This window comes from Leptodactylus fuscus, chromosome 9 (assembly GCF_031893055.1).
Source record: "Leptodactylus fuscus isolate aLepFus1 chromosome 9, aLepFus1.hap2, whole genome shotgun sequence".
Taxonomy (NCBI): Eukaryota; Metazoa; Chordata; class Amphibia; order Anura; family Leptodactylidae; genus Leptodactylus; species Leptodactylus fuscus.
This window is the reverse complement of record NC_134273.1, coordinates 29,125,654-29,143,474: the sequence shown is the minus strand read 5'-3', so window position 1 is coordinate 29,143,474 and position 17,821 is coordinate 29,125,654. Positions and strand designations below refer to the sequence as shown.

The following is a 17,821-nucleotide window of genomic DNA, read 5'->3' as shown; positions in this document are numbered from 1 at the left end:
AAACCACACCAAAAGGGGAGAGTTACCGGTACTTTACCGCCATATATAGAGGAGTTACAGTCATCCATTAGGGGGTTTTATTGCTATTGTTGCTGTTTTTGTTTTTTTTGCTACAAACATTGTAGAATTTGGGTATTAAAGCTGAGAAGTCTTTTCTATACATTCAATGGGTCTAAGGCTGCCAATATTAATAAGGCAAGCATAGCCCCCAAAAAACAGTCAGACCTCATCAGGAGCCCCATGTACATGACTGTAGTCTTGTGCAGGTCTTTGGAAAATGAAGCAGACAGCACACGGATGGCTTTCATGTACAATCCGTGTTATCCACAGACCCATTAATAGAATGGATGGATCGAGTCACAAAAATGGACAGAAATGTGGCCTGCACCATATTATCCAGCTCAGCCCCACGGCTTCTCCCATGCATCCATAATATATATGGTAGGGTGCATAGGGGCCATAGAAATAAATGGGTCCATATGCTATCCGTTATTATGAATCTGTAATAACACAGACACCAACTCTACAGTCATGTGTATGGGGCCTAAAGGAGCATTCACACTGCAGTGAACATCAGACAAATTCGTCAAAGGAATATCTTGATGTATACTTCCGCCACTGTATAGGCATACTGGGGGGGCATAGGTCACCCATAGGCTCCCATGTTTTAGAAATGTATACTGTGTGGTATTTGATTTTATTGTATTGCTCAGTATAAAACAGTATTGGGTTTTACATCTGCGTCAGAACTGGCTCTAAAAACTCACGGATGAAATGGCTGCAACTATATCATCATCCGGCAAAACTAAACTGTAATGTTCATGATAAAATCATAAAAATTTGTGGGTTTCTTTTTGCTCCTATATGGGAACAGAAGTCGTAGTCCTAGTGTGAACATGGCCTTAGTAGACCGCATTAATTCATACATTTAAAAAAAATAAAAATAAAGGTATCCCAGAGTGTCGGAGGACTCTTTTAGTCTCTGTCGAGGGTCCTTTGGATATGTCTGATGTATACAAACATGTTTCTGCCTTATAATATGTAAAAATTCATTCAACGTACCACAAAAATACAGCTATATCAAAGATGGCTCCACTAGACAGAAGCTGGTGCTATTTGCTTTACAAGTGCTGGAGCAGTATGGACAAGGTTTCTCAATGCAGTCTCCATGCTGAGGGGCTTCAATATATGAAGCTTCTAACCCCTGGGACTTGACTTGAAGCTGAAGAACCTGGAACGACTGACCACTATGGTAATAAAGGATAATAGGTGTGTAGCTAGGAGTGTGCACAATACACCTTGTACCAGCTAAGCTTAAAACAAAGCATGCCTAATTTAAGATGGCTGTAAAATACAGGCGCTAGCTGCAACTTGTAAAACATTCACTTCAGTGTTCAAAGAGGATTTGTCGCCAACAAACCGTACATATAGGCTGAACCAAAACTTACTGCCATGTGTGACTTACAAGCCTATAAATCATTTCTAGGAACTGGACCTAAACACATAAATGCAAATCATGCATTCCTTATCATGGCCACTAGAGGGCAGGTGTGAACAGAACATTTCTGGAGGAGATTCACACATTGCTATTTTGCACCAGTGATTATAAAGCCAAAACCAGCAGTGGAGACTACACAGTGATAATGTATAGAGGAATGATTTGTATTTGTTCTGTGTTGGTTTATAATCACTGACGCAAAACACCGATGTGTGAATAAGACCTAATACAGGCAATGAAGCGGAATGCAGAACAGGGATTAAAGGGATTCTATCATTAAAATCACATTTTATTCTCGATCACATGTAGGAATAGCCTAAAGAAAGGCTCCTACCTTTAGATGTCTTCTCCGCGCCATCGTTCGGTAGAAATCCCGGTTTTAGTCTGTATGCAAATCAGTTATTTCTCAGCACTGGGGGCGGTTTCCAGCACTCAGACAGCACTGTGGGGGCATCCCCAATGCTGCGAGAGAAATCTCCGGCGCCGCCTCAATCTTCTTCAGGAACAGCCTCTCTGCACGTCTTCTTCCGGAGCTGGGTTCAAACTTCTAGGCCTCAGGCAGAGCAGACTGCGCATGCCCCGGCCACAAGAAAAATGGCCGCTTACACAGGAAGCTGTGTAAGCGGCCATTTTCTTGTGGCCGTTTACTCAGCAAGCTGGTGTAAGCGGCCATTTTTTTGTGGCCTGAGGGCATGCATCAGTTCTGCCCGAGGCCTAGAAGTATAAACCCAGCTCCGGAAGAAGATGTGCAGAGAGGCCGTTTCTGAAGAAGATGGAGGTGGCGCTGGAGAGATCTCTCGCAGCATTGGGGATGTCCCCAATGCTGCAAGAGAAGTCATTTGCATACCGATGAAAACCAGGATTTCTACTGAACGGCAGCGCAGAGAAGACATCTAAAGGCAGGAGAAGAATAGCCTTTCTTAAGGCTATTCGTACATGTGATCAAGAAAAAATGTGATTTTAATGATAGAATCCCTTTAAAAATGGGACTTCAAGTACAGTCAAAGGAAGACTCAGACTGCACAATACACTTGGGTGAGACCTTACAGTGAATCGGACAAGTGTCATGTACAGTAGAACGTCCCTTGGTTTTTTAGGCACAAAAAGTTTGTGCAGAAAATCAGACATGTGAATTGGCCCATTCACTTTAACGTGTCAGTGTCTGGTTTGGGTTCAGTCCAGTACACTGTGAAGTGACAGTGTCTGGTATAGCGGCTCAGACCTACTCACATGAATGGGACTGAGCTGCACAAGGATCCTAAAACATATAGACATAAAATCAATAACCAAGAACAATGCCTGAGTGCCATGTTTTATCCAGGGTTGTCCACTGCAGATACTGCCTTTAAAGAGGCCTTTTCACCAACTACAACACCTACTGAAGGATGTGACGTGTTGAAATTGGTGGAGGTGGTGAAAAGTCCTCCTTAAAAACAGGCCTTCCAAAAGGTCCAATAATTTAACGTTAGAAGCGTGACGCGTTAGTGTGCTCCACGATAATGTATATAAATTATATTTACAAAATTCCAAAAGTTTCCAGAATAGTTGTGCAAGGGTTTGCTAAATTTGTACCATTTTCTGGATAAAAGGAATTTTCAAAGCACGGGCCAAAAAGCAATATAAAGCAGAGAGGGCAACATGGGTCACTTGTGAACATATTAGTGGGCTCAGGTTTAGTGTAATTTATCAGCAAGATCCCATATTGAGGTTTAGAATCTTGTTACTTGCCGTGGATCTTGGAATGAAAAATGTCCAAGTGGTGACAACCCTCCCCCACCTTATGCGAGTTCACATGTACCTGCATTATCTCTACTTATCATGCAAACATATACGTGGAACTGTCCCATAAGGCATGGAGTACGTCCACAATTCTGAGGTCTATAAATCCATTAGTGGTCATAGTAATACATCTGGCCTTTCTCAAGGTGCATGTTTCTCCATCACATAGATCATAGATGTCAATGTCAAGCGTCCAGCTTCAAAACGCAGAGTCAGAGGAGCGTCCCGGCCAGAAAGGCAATTTAAATCTTCGTTAAAGGGAAGCTCCAACATCCACCATTGTTTCCCCCAATACAGACATACGCTGTAGATTCCATAAATGAATCCATTAAACATATCAAGATCTTCGGTGACATTCATCATCTGAGCCCCTCATTTTTCAATAGTTCACTGGCAAAGAGGTCCCGGACTCAGGGGAGGAAATGAGAAGAAACTCTATCAAGTCTTTTAACTAATTCAAGTAGGTTCAGGGTCTGCAGTGATCCGGTGACTATTCACAAAACCTGTTTGTTAAAGTGGCAATGCATATTAACTCCTTCACTGCCAGTGGGGACGAGTCAGTCCATTGGCACAGAACGGGTCAACCAGTAAACTACAAAGGTGCGACGGCCTGGAGCTCTTCAGGATGAATGTGGCAATGGAGATCTGCTTTACAGACGCTGTACACGACAGACTTGGGGATGCTGGGCTCCTCTTCTCCTGCGAGGGAACATAAAATTATAAAATGATATTTGGACATAAAGCAAAACTGTATTTATATAGGTGAGAGTTTTTGCTATAGGGGGTGCAGAGGTAGCAAGATCTGGAGTCTGAGGTGGCCCTAAAGATCCCTCTACTGTAGAAAATATACCACTATTCTGAATGGGACAGGGTAGGTAGGGGCCACATAACAGATTCTGCATTGGGGCCCATGAGCTTCAAGTTACCTTTGGGTTTGACTTAACTTAATGGTTGTGGTTACTAGTCACCAGTTGCAAACTTAGATTGCTCATTCGGTCATCAGGTATCTCTCAACCCCCCCATACACATGCACTCTCGGTTCAGCTAAGTATGCATGTGTTGTGAATGAGGAGAGAGGAGAAAGATGCTGCCAGACCGCTCTAGCAGTGGTTTTCCTCTTGCCAGAACAAATGTTTTAGCGTAAAATAACAATGTCCCCAATCTTTCTCTCCCCGTTAACATTTGGCATCAGAATGAACCCAACCATTTCAGCAGGACTGTCTAACTATCATAGAAGTACACAGGCTTTCCGATTCTTTCTCGACTACAATCCTTGGTACTTGCAATAGATGAGCTGCTGCCAGGAAGTCAATAGAGAGCGCCCCTTTCAAAATAGGGAAATAGCTGATTGCCAGTGGGGGATAGGAACAAGACATGGAGCAAATAACGGATTTCCATTTGAGAAGGCATTGCCAGCCAGGCATTTCCTTTTCCGAGTCCTCTGCGGGATACAAGGACAACTTAAATACACCTGAAGAGGAGTCACGTGAAGATATTGGATCTTCATTCTGACTCCTGGCATGGTCAAGACCCTCCTTCAAGATCTCCTTACTCCTTACAGGGCATATGAAGAGGATTTAAATCCGCTTTAAGGCATACAAAAGTCATAGAAGGGGGTTCCTACTCTGGAAATTCGCTACATTTACACACCTCATTTGTCAACCCATTATATCTACTGACTACGCAAGTGAATGTATGATGATATACTAGCAATAAGAGCTGTGTCTTACCCAGTCCAGAGGAAGAAGAGACGCTCTCCGCAATAGATGAGGTTTCCACTTGATCGGGCAATAATCCATCCATTAAAGGTAATGACAGCTCAGAAGATGGAACAGAAGAGTCATATATCCCCGAATCTCGAGGCATGTCTGTCTGGTTGACCACCTTTACAGAATGAAGTACTGGTTGGAGAATACAACACTCCACCATTGTGCTATGCCCTTCAGTATCATCCCCAATGTCATTGCTCAGGGTTGGTAAGTCACACTCCGCTGATGCCACCACATCTGCTTTCACTGGGAAGTCATGTTCTGTCCCCGCTTTCCCTGTGACATCATTCAAGACTAAGCCGGAATCAAACTTTTCCATCACAGGCTCCTGGTAGTGCAGGGTAGGAGAGTGTGAGGGAATATGTTCCTTCTCAAACCAGTCCGGTTGCTGATCAATATACTGGTGCATGTTACAAATGGCGACATACAGCGCCCGCCCAGCTTTGCTTCGGAAGTAATTGCGTTTGCTGATGTTGGTGGGATAGTGCTCGTGGTCTTGCAGGCTCAACTCTTTGGAGTAGAGGTGGTAATACAGCTGGGGGAGGTGGTCCATGAGCTTGTACTTCTTGGTGACGTCTAGGATGCTAGGAATGTCGTTCTCGCTGGAGTAATCAAAGTAAACGGTGATGAATCTGCTGAGGTCGTCCGAGCTGTTCTGGGCCTTGCTTAGTTTCTCAGCGATCATAGCCATGGCGCTCACAAAGATCTCCCCTTTCCCAGCCTCAATGTTGGCGCCCTTGTTCTTTTTTTTCTTCTTCTCAACAAAATACTTCATTCCCTTCGAACACACGATGATGATGTAATGGGAATCCTTCAGCTTTTGTTTCAGCCACTCTCGCTGACCCTCTTTGCAAATTTTCAGGTTTTCCCACAAATCCAAAGAAATCTAAAGGCACATATAGAATAATACTTCAAATATACAAACTAAATGAAAAAAATACACTTTAACTTGCCACTTGATCATGGAGGGTGTTCTGCTTCCCCTCCGGAATACCCTGTGATAAGCTGTAAACTATGTAAACCTAGTATGTGGCCCTAGAGGTACATCTGCAAACCTCCAGTGGACAGGACAGCGCACTAGATGCTGTATTTTAGAGGTATGCAATGATATAGGGTGAAACATGGAGCACCATGCAGCTACACACTGTGCCCTGCTGACTACATCCTACACAAGGGTCCACGCCATTACAGTCCCAACAGCATTTTTTATACTGAGGACCTATCCAAAGGATAGGATTATCAGTATCTAATTTGTGGGGGTCTGACACCCAACCCCTGCCCTAGTCAACAGATCTGACACATTCTGGATGCCATAAGATACTGCTGTAGACAGGACCGGAAGCAGCTATGCTCCTATTCAAGTAATAAGAACATAGCTGCTATTAAGTACCCCGGCTCCATTGCTACAATATATACAGTGGACGGGGGCTGAAGCACTGCACCTATGACTTGAAGCAGAGCTGCTTCCAGAACCATCCATAGCAGGTAGCTCCCAGCACCTGAAGGCAGATGGATCAGCTCATCAGTGAAAAGTCTGGGTGTCGGAACGACTAAGATACTGTGGCTAGGTCATCAGTATAAAAGCATTGCTGGGGCAAGAAAACCTCTTTAAAGCTAAGGCCCCACGAGCCAGAGACGCAGTGCTAAAGGGCTGCGGGAACAACCGCGGCGGGAACGCATCGTGGTTCTTCCCGCAGCATTTTGAATAGAAAGTTCACTGAGTTTTCCTCCGCGGACTTTGTTTCCATTATATCTACGGGAAAGCCACCGCCGTTTCTGTAAATATAATTGACATTCTGCGATTTCCAAAGCCGCGCCAGTTTTGCTGCGGTTTTTAACGCAAAGTGGGCATGGGATTCGCATGAATCCCATCCACTTTGCAAGTACTGTATAACGCCGCAATTTTTCCCGCAGTGTTTCCAGCCCGTGGGGCCCTGACCTAAGGCTAAGGCCCCATGTTGCGGAAACGCAGCTTCTTTTGTTGCAGATTTTGTTGCGTTTTTTTGAGCCAAAGCCAAGAATGGCTACAAGAGGAATGGGGGATATATATATTATATATAGTACTTATACTTGCAACTTTTGCTCAAGCCACTCCTAGCTTTGGCTCAAAAACCACAGCAATCTGCAACAACAAAAAAAAGCTGCGTTTCCGCAACGTGGGACCTTAGCCTCAGGCTAAGGCCCCACATTGCGGAAACCAAGCTTTTTTTTGTTGCAGATTTTGCCGTGGTTTTTTGAGCCAAAACCAGGAGTGGATTGAGCAGAAGAGAGAAGTGTAAGAGCTTTTTATACATTTTCCATTTCTTTTACAGCCATTTTTGGCTTTGGCTTAAAAAACGCAGCAAAATCTGCAACAAAAAGAAGCTGCGCTTCCACAACGTGGGACTTTAGCCTAAGACTAAGTTTAATGTAATTGTTCTGTTTAATGTCTGATATTGTGACCTCTATTGGGCAATTGCTGGAGTCCTCCTGCACGGGGAACCCTCAGACCACTAGAATGGAGATTCCAAGCACCCTGCCTCTCTATTCAGTGTCTATGGGAAATCGCTGAGGGCTGTATGGACTCAGGGCCCCCATTAAAGCAGGATGCAGAACTGGAATATCAATGTGGCAGGAAATTTCTCTAAAAAAAGACGAAGCTACTCACTTCACATCCGCAAAAATCCTGGAGAAAATAGGCAAAACACTGGATGACATTGATGTGCTTCTGACAGTCCTTACTGGAGTAACATATAAAGACTTTTGGACGGGGTCGAGGTCTTTCTATGTGGAGGCTTCCAGCATAAGTGGAGGACTCGGAGCTCTCCTCATCAAGGTGCGAGTAGATGTTCTCTACAAGGTAAAGAAACAGTCATTGGAGATAGAGCAGCTACCAAAGAACCTAGGAAACCTAGAGAATATTAAGGTCATGTATTACAGACATGTAGAATAAGCATCTGTAAGGGAGCATTCATACGGCGTAACGTCCCGCGAGATTTGGCACGTGTACGCCGCGTGACCCTTTGCGTGCCGTACACGCTCCCATTGAGTTCAATGGGAGCGGGGAGCGTATGCGCCGCGCTAGTTTGCGGCCGTGAATAAATGCATGGCCGCAAACTAGCGCGGCGCATACGCTCCCCGCTCCCATTGAACTCAATGGGAGCGTGTACGGCACGCAAAGAGTCCCGCGGCGTCTACGTGCCAAATCTCGCGGCACGTAACTCCGTGTGAACTCCCCCTAATACATACAAGGGCAGGCCCTTACTGGACAAATCTGATATTTCATTAAATACAAATCCTATATTTTTTACAGTACATACCTTGCTGTTTTTTTCTGCACATAACAGTAAAGAGTGTTGCAAAGGCAGATATAATAACCAAAGGAACAGTGATGGCGATGGCACGAATCGGTCCAGCCCAGGGAGAATGAACTACATGAAGAAGAAAAACATTTACTATTCATTTCTTGCCTTAAACACCATGTACATGTGTTGACCCCCCAAAACTTAGAACAAGCTTCCAATAATGAAATAAGCAGGGACGACTTAAAGGGGCGACGTGAAAATCTCTCAGATTTGTAACATGTACACAACACTATACCAGAATGAGAAACTATTTCTTTCTAGTTCTATTACCCAATCCCAATACACACTTACCGGGTTTTAGAGAGTAGTGCATGGAGCGCCGTGTTGTATTGGTGTCATCAATGAGCTGTAATAGTTGGGAAAAAATGGAAAGTTTAACACTTTGTCCAATATATTCAATTTCTGTAAACATATCTGGATATTGACAATGAATACTGAATCCATGTAAGTGTCTTGCACCATATACTGTAGATGAAAGTTCCTAGATGTCCCTTATTTTGTGCATTTGTCTTCACTATAGATGAAATGAAGTGCAGTAGTGTGGCGCCCTCTAGTGGCCGATTACAGTAACACACTACAAACAAGGCAGTTATTGCTTCCAACGTATATGCCAAATGTTTGTTACAATGGGCTTAATCTATTCCAAAAGAATATATTCTTGTCATAAATCCAGAATTTGAGACACACAGTTACATAAATCAGGGCTATACTCTCAGTGGTGTGAGCAAGGCAAATAAAATGATCCGGATAACAACATGAATAGGCTTCCAAGGGCCGATGTAGTGATACTATAGCTTATGGACAGATCTATATGCTACAACCACATTGATGAAGAGGAACCTGTCACCTCTACTCACATGTCAGATTTATTAGTTGCTTGTATTCTCCATGAAATATCAATTCTGGTCTCTTGTCTAATAACTCTACAATAAAGTGTTCCTCTGTTACTCCTCCTAGAAATGTATGACCAAACGGACAATTTGATGTTACCAATTGCGTTGTCAGAAGGGTGTGTGCCTGCACAGTCCGGTATGGTCTGTGCTGTTTGGATAGAGTCAGACTGTGCAGGGTCACCTCCAAAATAGTGTTATTTTATTCTTAGATTTCTAGGAGGAATTACAGAGGGACGGTGCAATATAGAGTTATAAGAAAAGATGCTCCAGAATTTTTATATTATGGGAAATACAACTAATTTACCGAAACAGAAGCGTGCTATGTCAATCTTATCACCACTTGCTGATACTATCAAAGGAATAACAGATAGAACAGGAAATATTACCTCAATGACATAATCCCCAGGAGACACGTTCTGGAGAAGACAGTTTGTATAGTCGGTATTCAGAACCTAGAACAATCATTGACAATTGTGTTACAATTAACAATCACTAACTAATAAATTGCTTGTGTTCTCTAATTTCACAATATGCCCAATCCATACACCTGCATGCTTGGCTCAATCAAATGTGTCTGGGGCAAAAGCTGCTGCCAGACACCTCACATGATGGTGAATTTCCCCAAGAACTAATGTATCAAGCATAGTAAGATCCACATAAGATATCAGGATGCCCCCATACACATCACAGTTTTGTCCAAATTAATTGGAAAAATGAAGTGTGATTGGATTTTGTTGTTCCGCCATTGGATATCACAGGGATGGGCAATTAATCAAAAAAATTACCGAAACCGATCAACCAGGACAAGTGATGTGGCTTTGCTCACATCGGTTATAATGGGGTTCAGTTGTTACAATATTTGGTTCATATAGAACCAAACACGTCCAAACTGCTCGGGACTGCTATTATATGGTGAGGTCTCTTCAGGGAGCGTGATCAAACATAAAAAACAGTGTTAGTCCCTCTCCTGGGCTCCGATGCAACTCCCTGCTGTCTTACGGTCTTTTGACTGACGTCAAGGATCACCGATGCCTGTGATTGGGCCTCAGTGGGTGGCGTGGTGTTGTGACGCATAGACGCTGCATGACTCGTGACCACTGAGACCCATTCACAGGCCTAAGTGGTCTCTGACGTCAGTCAGAAGACCTAAATACAGCAGGGAAAAGCACGCCATACCCAAGAGAGGCAAATAACACTGTTTGTTCGGTTTGATCACCTCTACTGGGCCTCTGATTATTATACTCTGGAGTCTGAAGAGCCCCTCTAAATAATCGCCATTAATCGTAATCTAGGTAATTAGATTAGATAATAGGATTTAGGTCATAATCACCCAGCCCTAGGATATCACACGGCAGCAGTTTAACAAAGTTACCTCTGCTACATCTGTACAACTGATGCGCACAGCAAACATAATAAGTCCCCCGCTCCCCGAAGCTGTCAACCAAGGATCAGTTACACTTTATACTCTCAGCTATTGGATTGGCAGCAAGTGACAAAGGATCCTCAGAGACGTAAAAGAAGAGCAGAATACTCAGGGTATATTACATAAAATACAAGCAATAAAATACTTCACACTTTGTGCTCACGGACATAAACCTGGAGCGAATGGCGCTTGGTACTTTCAACACCCTGAATCTGCCAAAGTAAGTATGGAATGCTCCTCATTCACAAGACTGCCCCGCGGGCTGCCTGAGAGGCTGCGAGCTTCATACGCTGCTGACGCAGATTGGAAAAGGGCCTAGCAATGCCTTAGAGCATTTCACTGTGCAAATAGCGTCAGGATCCAACACACACAAGACAGTGATGATAACTCCGGCAGTAAAGAATCTCGGCAGCGAGCCCAGAACATCACTACACTTCAACCAACTTCCTTTCTATCCGGTTAACTGTCTCACAGCAGGGTCAGACAACAAGGAGGACACAATAATGAAAACCCAAAAATAAAATGGCTCTAATGTGCAGATATACAAGAAATATACCTGTCTGCAGATCTTCTGTTTAAATGACGCGTCGTGCTTCATCCGATAGTTGACGTAATACGCGTTAAAACCAAAGTTATGGGGCGCGTGGTCAAAAGAGACCTGCATGTTCACACCTTGCTGGGTGACATTCACACTCTTTGGCTTCCAGTCTGTATGAAGAAAGATAATAGAAGTTAAAAGGGTATTCCAGAACTTTTTAATCAAAGACCTACCCTTAGGAGGTCTGGCACTCGGGATCTCGCGGAAGCGGCACTCTCTGCTCACCACTTCTGCTTCACAGGTCATGTTCATAAGTTATCATCAGGCCAGTTCATTGGTCACAAAGCATGATCGCTGCTCAGTCCCATTCAAGTGAATGGACTGAGCTTCAATGCCAAGCACACACACTGTACAAATGTATGGTGCTGTGCTTGGTAAGCACTTGGGTTAATCAATGTAGCCTCTTCAAACAGCTGATGGGTCAGGGGCACGGGTTTCAGATCCATGCCAATCTTAGGATAGGTCATCAATTATTTAGGCTCGAAAACCCCTCTAAGGTCTTCTAGACCAAGAAGGGACATTTTCTGGGTAATGGTAGCAAAATCTGTAAATTACTTACATGGTCTGCAGGTTAAGTTGTCTGGTTGCAGCAACATTTCACATGCTGAGAAGAGAAAGAAACAGTCAGTATAAGAAGAAGAAATACTCTTTACTTTTTGCAATAATGTAATAATAACAAGCCGTAGCCTATACATGCAACAAACTGGAACCTATTTTATATATATCTATCTACATAACTATAAAAGAAACCACAGCTTATAAAATATAACAAACTGCAGCCTAAGGGCTAGTTCACACAGGGCTCTGCGTGTACACATCCCGTCACGGCATACCGCGATGGATTAGGCCCAAATGAATGGACCGGAGCCTCGCGCTGTTGCTGATTCAGCCGCGGAATCCATGATCCATTGATGGGCAGTCAATGGGAGCAGCGGATTTTGAGACGGATTCCGCGTCAAAATCCGATGCTATCTATCTCAAACTGCAGCTTATAAAGTAGTTGCAAGCCATTAAATCTGGTCTGTTGCTGCAAAAGTTTCAAACCCACAAACACCACGGCCAGTCCACGTATTTCTAGAAAGGTTAACAATAGGAATAGAAGGGTTAATAAAGGTGTTTACTTTAAAAGCGGCGCTAGGCCGTCTAAAGTACCAGAATCCTCCTAGAGACCTCAAGTCTACTTCTCATAATCCCTCAAACAGACGCAACATTAAGTTTACCAATGGCAAATAGTGAAACCTCCATACTGGGATTTATCCTTTTGTGTACTGTGCACAGTCGACACTAGAGCTGTAATTTTTTTTCATATATATATATATATATATATATATATATATATATATATATATAGTTCTTGTGTTTGCAGATATGTCTGTTTTATACTATTTTACCTTCAGAATATTTATTTGGATTCTGTCACTTCCTTTCAAGTATTTTACCGCCAAGATTGGAATAACCTCTCTCCGTCTCAACTTCTAGAGCCGGGACTTACGGGAACTGCTGTCCAGTGCTGCTCTATGCCATTCCTCTAATTCCCATAGAGGAGAATGACAGCTATGGAAACAGCATAGTACAGCTGAGCTTAGCTATAAGGCTAAGCTGTTTCTCTAGCTCCCACTGTTTTCTATGGAAATTAGAGAAACAATGTAGAGCAGCACTGCTTGTCTGTTCCCGTAAATCCTGCCCTACTCCCATCTGGGCAGAAATTTTCCGAGATAGAAATAACCCTTGGCGTTACAAATGAGAAAGTCCCATCTGCAAATTTCAATCCATGTATATTGCAAACTGTAAGAATACCAGCTTTAGTCGGGGCATTCTACTGAACGAGTCAAAGAATGGCAATGATAAGGATCTATCCTATATTTGTCTAGCAGCAGAAACTGTAGCCAGGATATATGATGTATATGCCTATAAGACTGTATCAGCTTTATTCCAGTAGTGAAATTCTATAACAAGGCAGATGAGAAGACCCGAGCGGGAAAGCGGCCAAGTCTTTCTCTTCTCTATGTGGAAAGATTGAGCCATCAGATTTGGAAAGCCGCCATGAAGAAGAACTCTGGCAATCTGTTTTCCAGCCTCAAGCTCCAGGCCTGGGATGTGTTTGCAGCCAGACACCTGACCACTTTAGAAAGAAGAAGGAAACCAACAGCAGAATGTTTTCCGGTCTACTGTGCTCTGCCCCCTTGAACTCTTGCATTTTTAACACTGAAGTCAATGATGATGGATACAAAGGGAAAGTCTATCTTTGTAGCCATCAAACCTACGTTTTCAGAGGTTTGCATGACGCACAGTTTTTGTTTGAATTATTACAGTAAAAATAGTCAATCCAAGGAGCTCAATAAAGAAACTTACTGCGTGTTCTGAAGAAAAACGGATGGTAGTTGCTCTCATTTTTGATGGAGGGAAATGGGACAATTTTCACAAAATAATCAGTTTCAAACTTCAGGTTCATAAATGGCTGAGTCTCCATAACCTGCATAGAAATGAAAAGGAATTCTAATGAAGTATAGGAAACCATCAGCAAGCAGTTCAGTTAATTCTTTCTTACATGTCATTAAAAAAAAAATTGTCTTTCAGTAGTTTGGATTAGTCATCAAAATCGGATTGGTGGGGTCTGACTTACATCACCCCAACCTATCACACAAATATGGTCAATGGATAGTTGGCATCTGGTTAAGAAGCTGTGGTGCTCTGCCAAGTGCCGCTTCCCCTTCATTGTCTGACATGCACAGCCTACACAGACTGGTCTTGGAGCTTAGTCCCTTTGACTTGAAAGGGACTGAGCAGTAATGGTCTGCAGTACTAGTCAAAACCGCTACAAAATGTAAAGTGCTGTGCCTGGTAAACAATGATGGGACAAGTGCTGTGGTACCTTCAATCTGCTGCAGGGAGAAGACTCCCATCAATCTGATATAGATGGCCTATCCATTGATAGTCTATCAATACGTCAATGTCTTTGAACACAGCTTTAACACAAACTTATACTACTTGTGTAGTAATATACTATACACACACACAGATCCATCAACAGTTGTCTGTCTTACATATTGACTGTTTTCAAATAAAGCCCCATGCACATGACTGTATTTTTATTTATTTATTTTGGCCATGTGCCATCTTTTATTATGGATCTTAAGTCCTTCCCACCACGGGTATTTTTCAATTTTCGTTTTTGACTCCACTCCTTCCAAACCCATAACTTTTTTATTTTTCCACTCTCAAAGCCATATGAGGTATTAATGTTTGTGGGACACATTTTTCTTCATGATGCCACCATTAATTATTCTGTACAATGTACTGGGAAGCTGGAAAAAAATTCAGAATGGGGTAGAATTGAAGAAAAAGTGCATTTGTGCAACTTTCTTACAGGCTTCATTTTTCCATGTAGGAGGATGCATAGGGAGTCTTTTTTTTTTTGCAGGGCTAGGTGTACTGTTTAGTTCTACCATTTTGGGGAATTGCTATTGCTTTGATCACTTTTTATTAAAAATTTTTATCAGAGGCAAAACAGTGAAAAATGACGGTTTGGCACTTTTGACTTTTTCTCCCGCTACAGCATTTACCGTATGGGAAAAATATTTTTATAGATTTGTAGAGCGGGCATTTTCAGACACAGAGATACCCAATATGTATGTGTTTCACAGTATTTAAGTACTTTTATATGTGTTCTAGGGAAAGGGGGTGATTTGAACTTTTAATATTTTTAATTTATATATACATACATAGAGTAACCTGCACTAGAACAAATAGAATGACAGGCGGGAAAAGCCTTCACAGGGCTCCCAGCTCTCATAGCAACAAGACACCGGCTCGAGATCTTACTCCAGGAGCCAGCAATCACAGGGAAAATGGCGTCTCGGTCAGGTTTGACCAAAGAGGGGTTAATGCCTGCAATCGGTGCCGGCACCAATCGTAGGCATTAGCGATGGGTGTCTATTGTATAAAACAGTAGACACCTGTGGTTATGGCAGCCGCCCACCTCCCAGGCTGGCGCCATAATTAAACACCATCCGCCATAAGAGTACGACAGATGTCGGAAAGGGGTTAAACAATGGAAAGCAGTTGGACCAATTAACTTCCAAGGTCCCATTCACACTCTTGTGTAATTTTATGGATCCATATGGGGGCTGTAGGACCGAACCATAAAATATGCAACAGATACTATTCCTGTTTGCGTATCGGTCCAGTCTATTCAAATAACGATGGCCGCGGAGAACATGTACTGCACACAGAGGCCATCCATTTACCATCGACCCGCCTAGGACTCCGGTCATGTGCATGGATCCTAACTTTCCATTCGCTAGGCCTTCATACAGTTCCATCTTACACCTTCAGGTAAAGAAAAACTTACAACTTTTCTATAACTGGAATTCAGCTGCTTCGGGTCCTTGAGCACCATCTGCTGACACATTCTCCCCTCGGACTTCAGCTCCTCCAGAATAATGCGAAAACCTTTCAGATACTCGATGCCTGGAAAATACACGACACACTTTTTCCCCCTGCTTCAGACAAAAGATTTTTTTCTTTCTTTTAAGAAAAAAAAAAGTCTAATACTGTTGTTAGAGAGGATTTCACTACTTATGACCAAACACAGAGATGTCTGCCAGTGCTGCAACGGTTTAATATCCCTATGCTACAAAAAAGACAAACCATGAACCTGGCAAACATTTGTACGTTTCAGAAAGTTTGCATTAGAGAGATACAGCCCCTCCTTGTGCAATGAATAATGTCAGAGAAGCAGACGGTGTTATGGGTAGGTCTGCGCCGTATTCGGGACTGTGCTCCCAAGGTATAGATTGGGCTGTGTGCCTTGGACAACACTCAACTATTTCAGCTTGGCTCTTCACTGCTGACAGCCAAAAAGAGCTGCTGTTTTATTAGGGAGACGATGCAAAGCGGCCCTGATACTCTGTTACCTGTCAGCGAGGAGCTTGCGTCCTAGCCAAGCCCTTATGCACTCCATAGATGCCCTAAAATGCATCATCTAAGGCAACAGAATATCTATCCATCAAACATGAGAAGTTGCTGCAAGTATATGCATATCCCTATGGCAGCCATAGGGAGTCCGTAGACCCGTCTCTACATTACCACATGCTTGTAAGTACAAAAAAAAAAAAAAAAAAAAAAAGTATGCATACTTCTGCTTCTGCAGTCAGGTAGCCAAAGAAAGCAATTGGATATTTATTTGGGCAAGGGAGACACAGTCTATGTCTTTCCAGCCTGAGCAGCTACATATCACTGCAGGATTGAAATGCACAAAAACCCTATAAAGGAGATGATCTTCCTAACACCCACCACCACCACCACCACCACGCATTTCACCTGGGAAATGTAGTATTATATGGCACCAAGGCAAACACCGGCATGGGAAGTGGATGATTTTTTGAGACAATCCCTTAAAGTACACAAGATGGTAAGTAATGGTGAACGACTAGGATATAATTGGTGGGGGTACAACGGCCATGACTTCGACTGAACCTCAAATGAGGCCGTGATAGATAAGCTCTGCTACTCCCTCGCACAACCAGGCTGTACTATTAATTTCAATAGAACAATGCTTCAATTCCCAGCAGGGTGGGTGGTTGGGTGCCCTGCTGTTCAGGGAATGACCTTAAAGGACCCCAGACCCTTTATTTAAAGGGATTCTACCATTAAACTACCTTTTTTTCTAATGAACACGTCGGAATAGCTTAAGAAAGGCTATTAGTCTCCTACCTTTAGACGTGGTCTCCGCCGCGCTGTTCCGTAGAAATACCGGTTTTAACCGGTATGCAAATGAGCTCTCCGCAGCAATGAGGGCGGGCCCCAGCGCTGAAACGCCGATGAGCGTGTCCCCATTGCTGGCCAAAGCTCTTTCCTGCGCCACCTCCTTCTTCTGCAGCAACTCCACCTCTTCTGGCTTCTCTTGCTCTTGTAGTTCTATACAGGAGCATAGAGAGGCCACCCCAAAATGGCTATTCCGACGTGTTCATTAGAAAAAAAGGTAGTTTAATGGTAGAATCCCTTTAAGTAACTGGGGTTATTATGAAATGGGAATACCTCTTTAACAAGGACTACTATGGTCTATGTGCAGATACATATATAATATAAAATATTATAATATATAACCTAATAATATATTTAACTGAAATATGGAGTCCTGAACAGGTTACTTTTTTTTTTTTGTTAATATGTAAATCTTATCTGATATTTTAGACATTAAATCTAATGAAACACAATATGAAGCAAGTTTCCTTTTCATATCCGGTGAATAACCTTTTTGCACAGCCTCATAGTAGCCACAAGCTTATAATTTCCAGCAGGAGAATGCATATAAGAAATTATGAACTGCTGGTTTTATATCCAACATAACATGTCTATCCGTCAGCTGGAGGCTATGAAACTTTACACATAATGAAATATAAATGAATAAAAAAAAAGTTATATTATCTTTGTACAACAGTTCTATTACAATGTGCAGCTGAGGGTTCCTATATGTGGATACAGCTGGCACAACAATACTATACGATACAGAGTG

At 42.8% G+C, this 17,821-nt stretch overlaps 1 protein-coding gene across 1 annotated transcript in view; it reads right to left on the bottom strand.

Moving 5' to 3' along the window:
- Positions 1-3,037: 3,037 nt before the first annotated feature.
- Positions 3,038-17,821, bottom strand: part of IL17RD (interleukin 17 receptor D) — a 54,008-nt gene continuing 39,224 nt past the window's right edge. Inside the window, exons 4-13 of the mRNA XM_075287906.1 lie at positions 15,656-15,774; positions 13,657-13,777; positions 11,864-11,908; positions 11,263-11,414; positions 9,670-9,735; positions 8,682-8,736; positions 8,346-8,456; positions 7,694-7,878; positions 5,008-5,932; positions 3,038-3,976 (exon numbers count right to left, since the gene is read on the bottom strand). Coding sequence (XP_075144007.1) covers positions 3,870-3,976; positions 5,008-5,932; positions 7,694-7,878; positions 8,346-8,456; positions 8,682-8,736; positions 9,670-9,735; positions 11,263-11,414; positions 11,864-11,908; positions 13,657-13,777; positions 15,656-15,774 — 1,886 coding nt within the window. The 3' untranslated portion in view covers positions 3,038-3,869. The remainder of the gene's footprint in view (positions 3,977-5,007; positions 5,933-7,693; positions 7,879-8,345; positions 8,457-8,681; positions 8,737-9,669; positions 9,736-11,262; positions 11,415-11,863; positions 11,909-13,656; positions 13,778-15,655; positions 15,775-17,821) is intronic.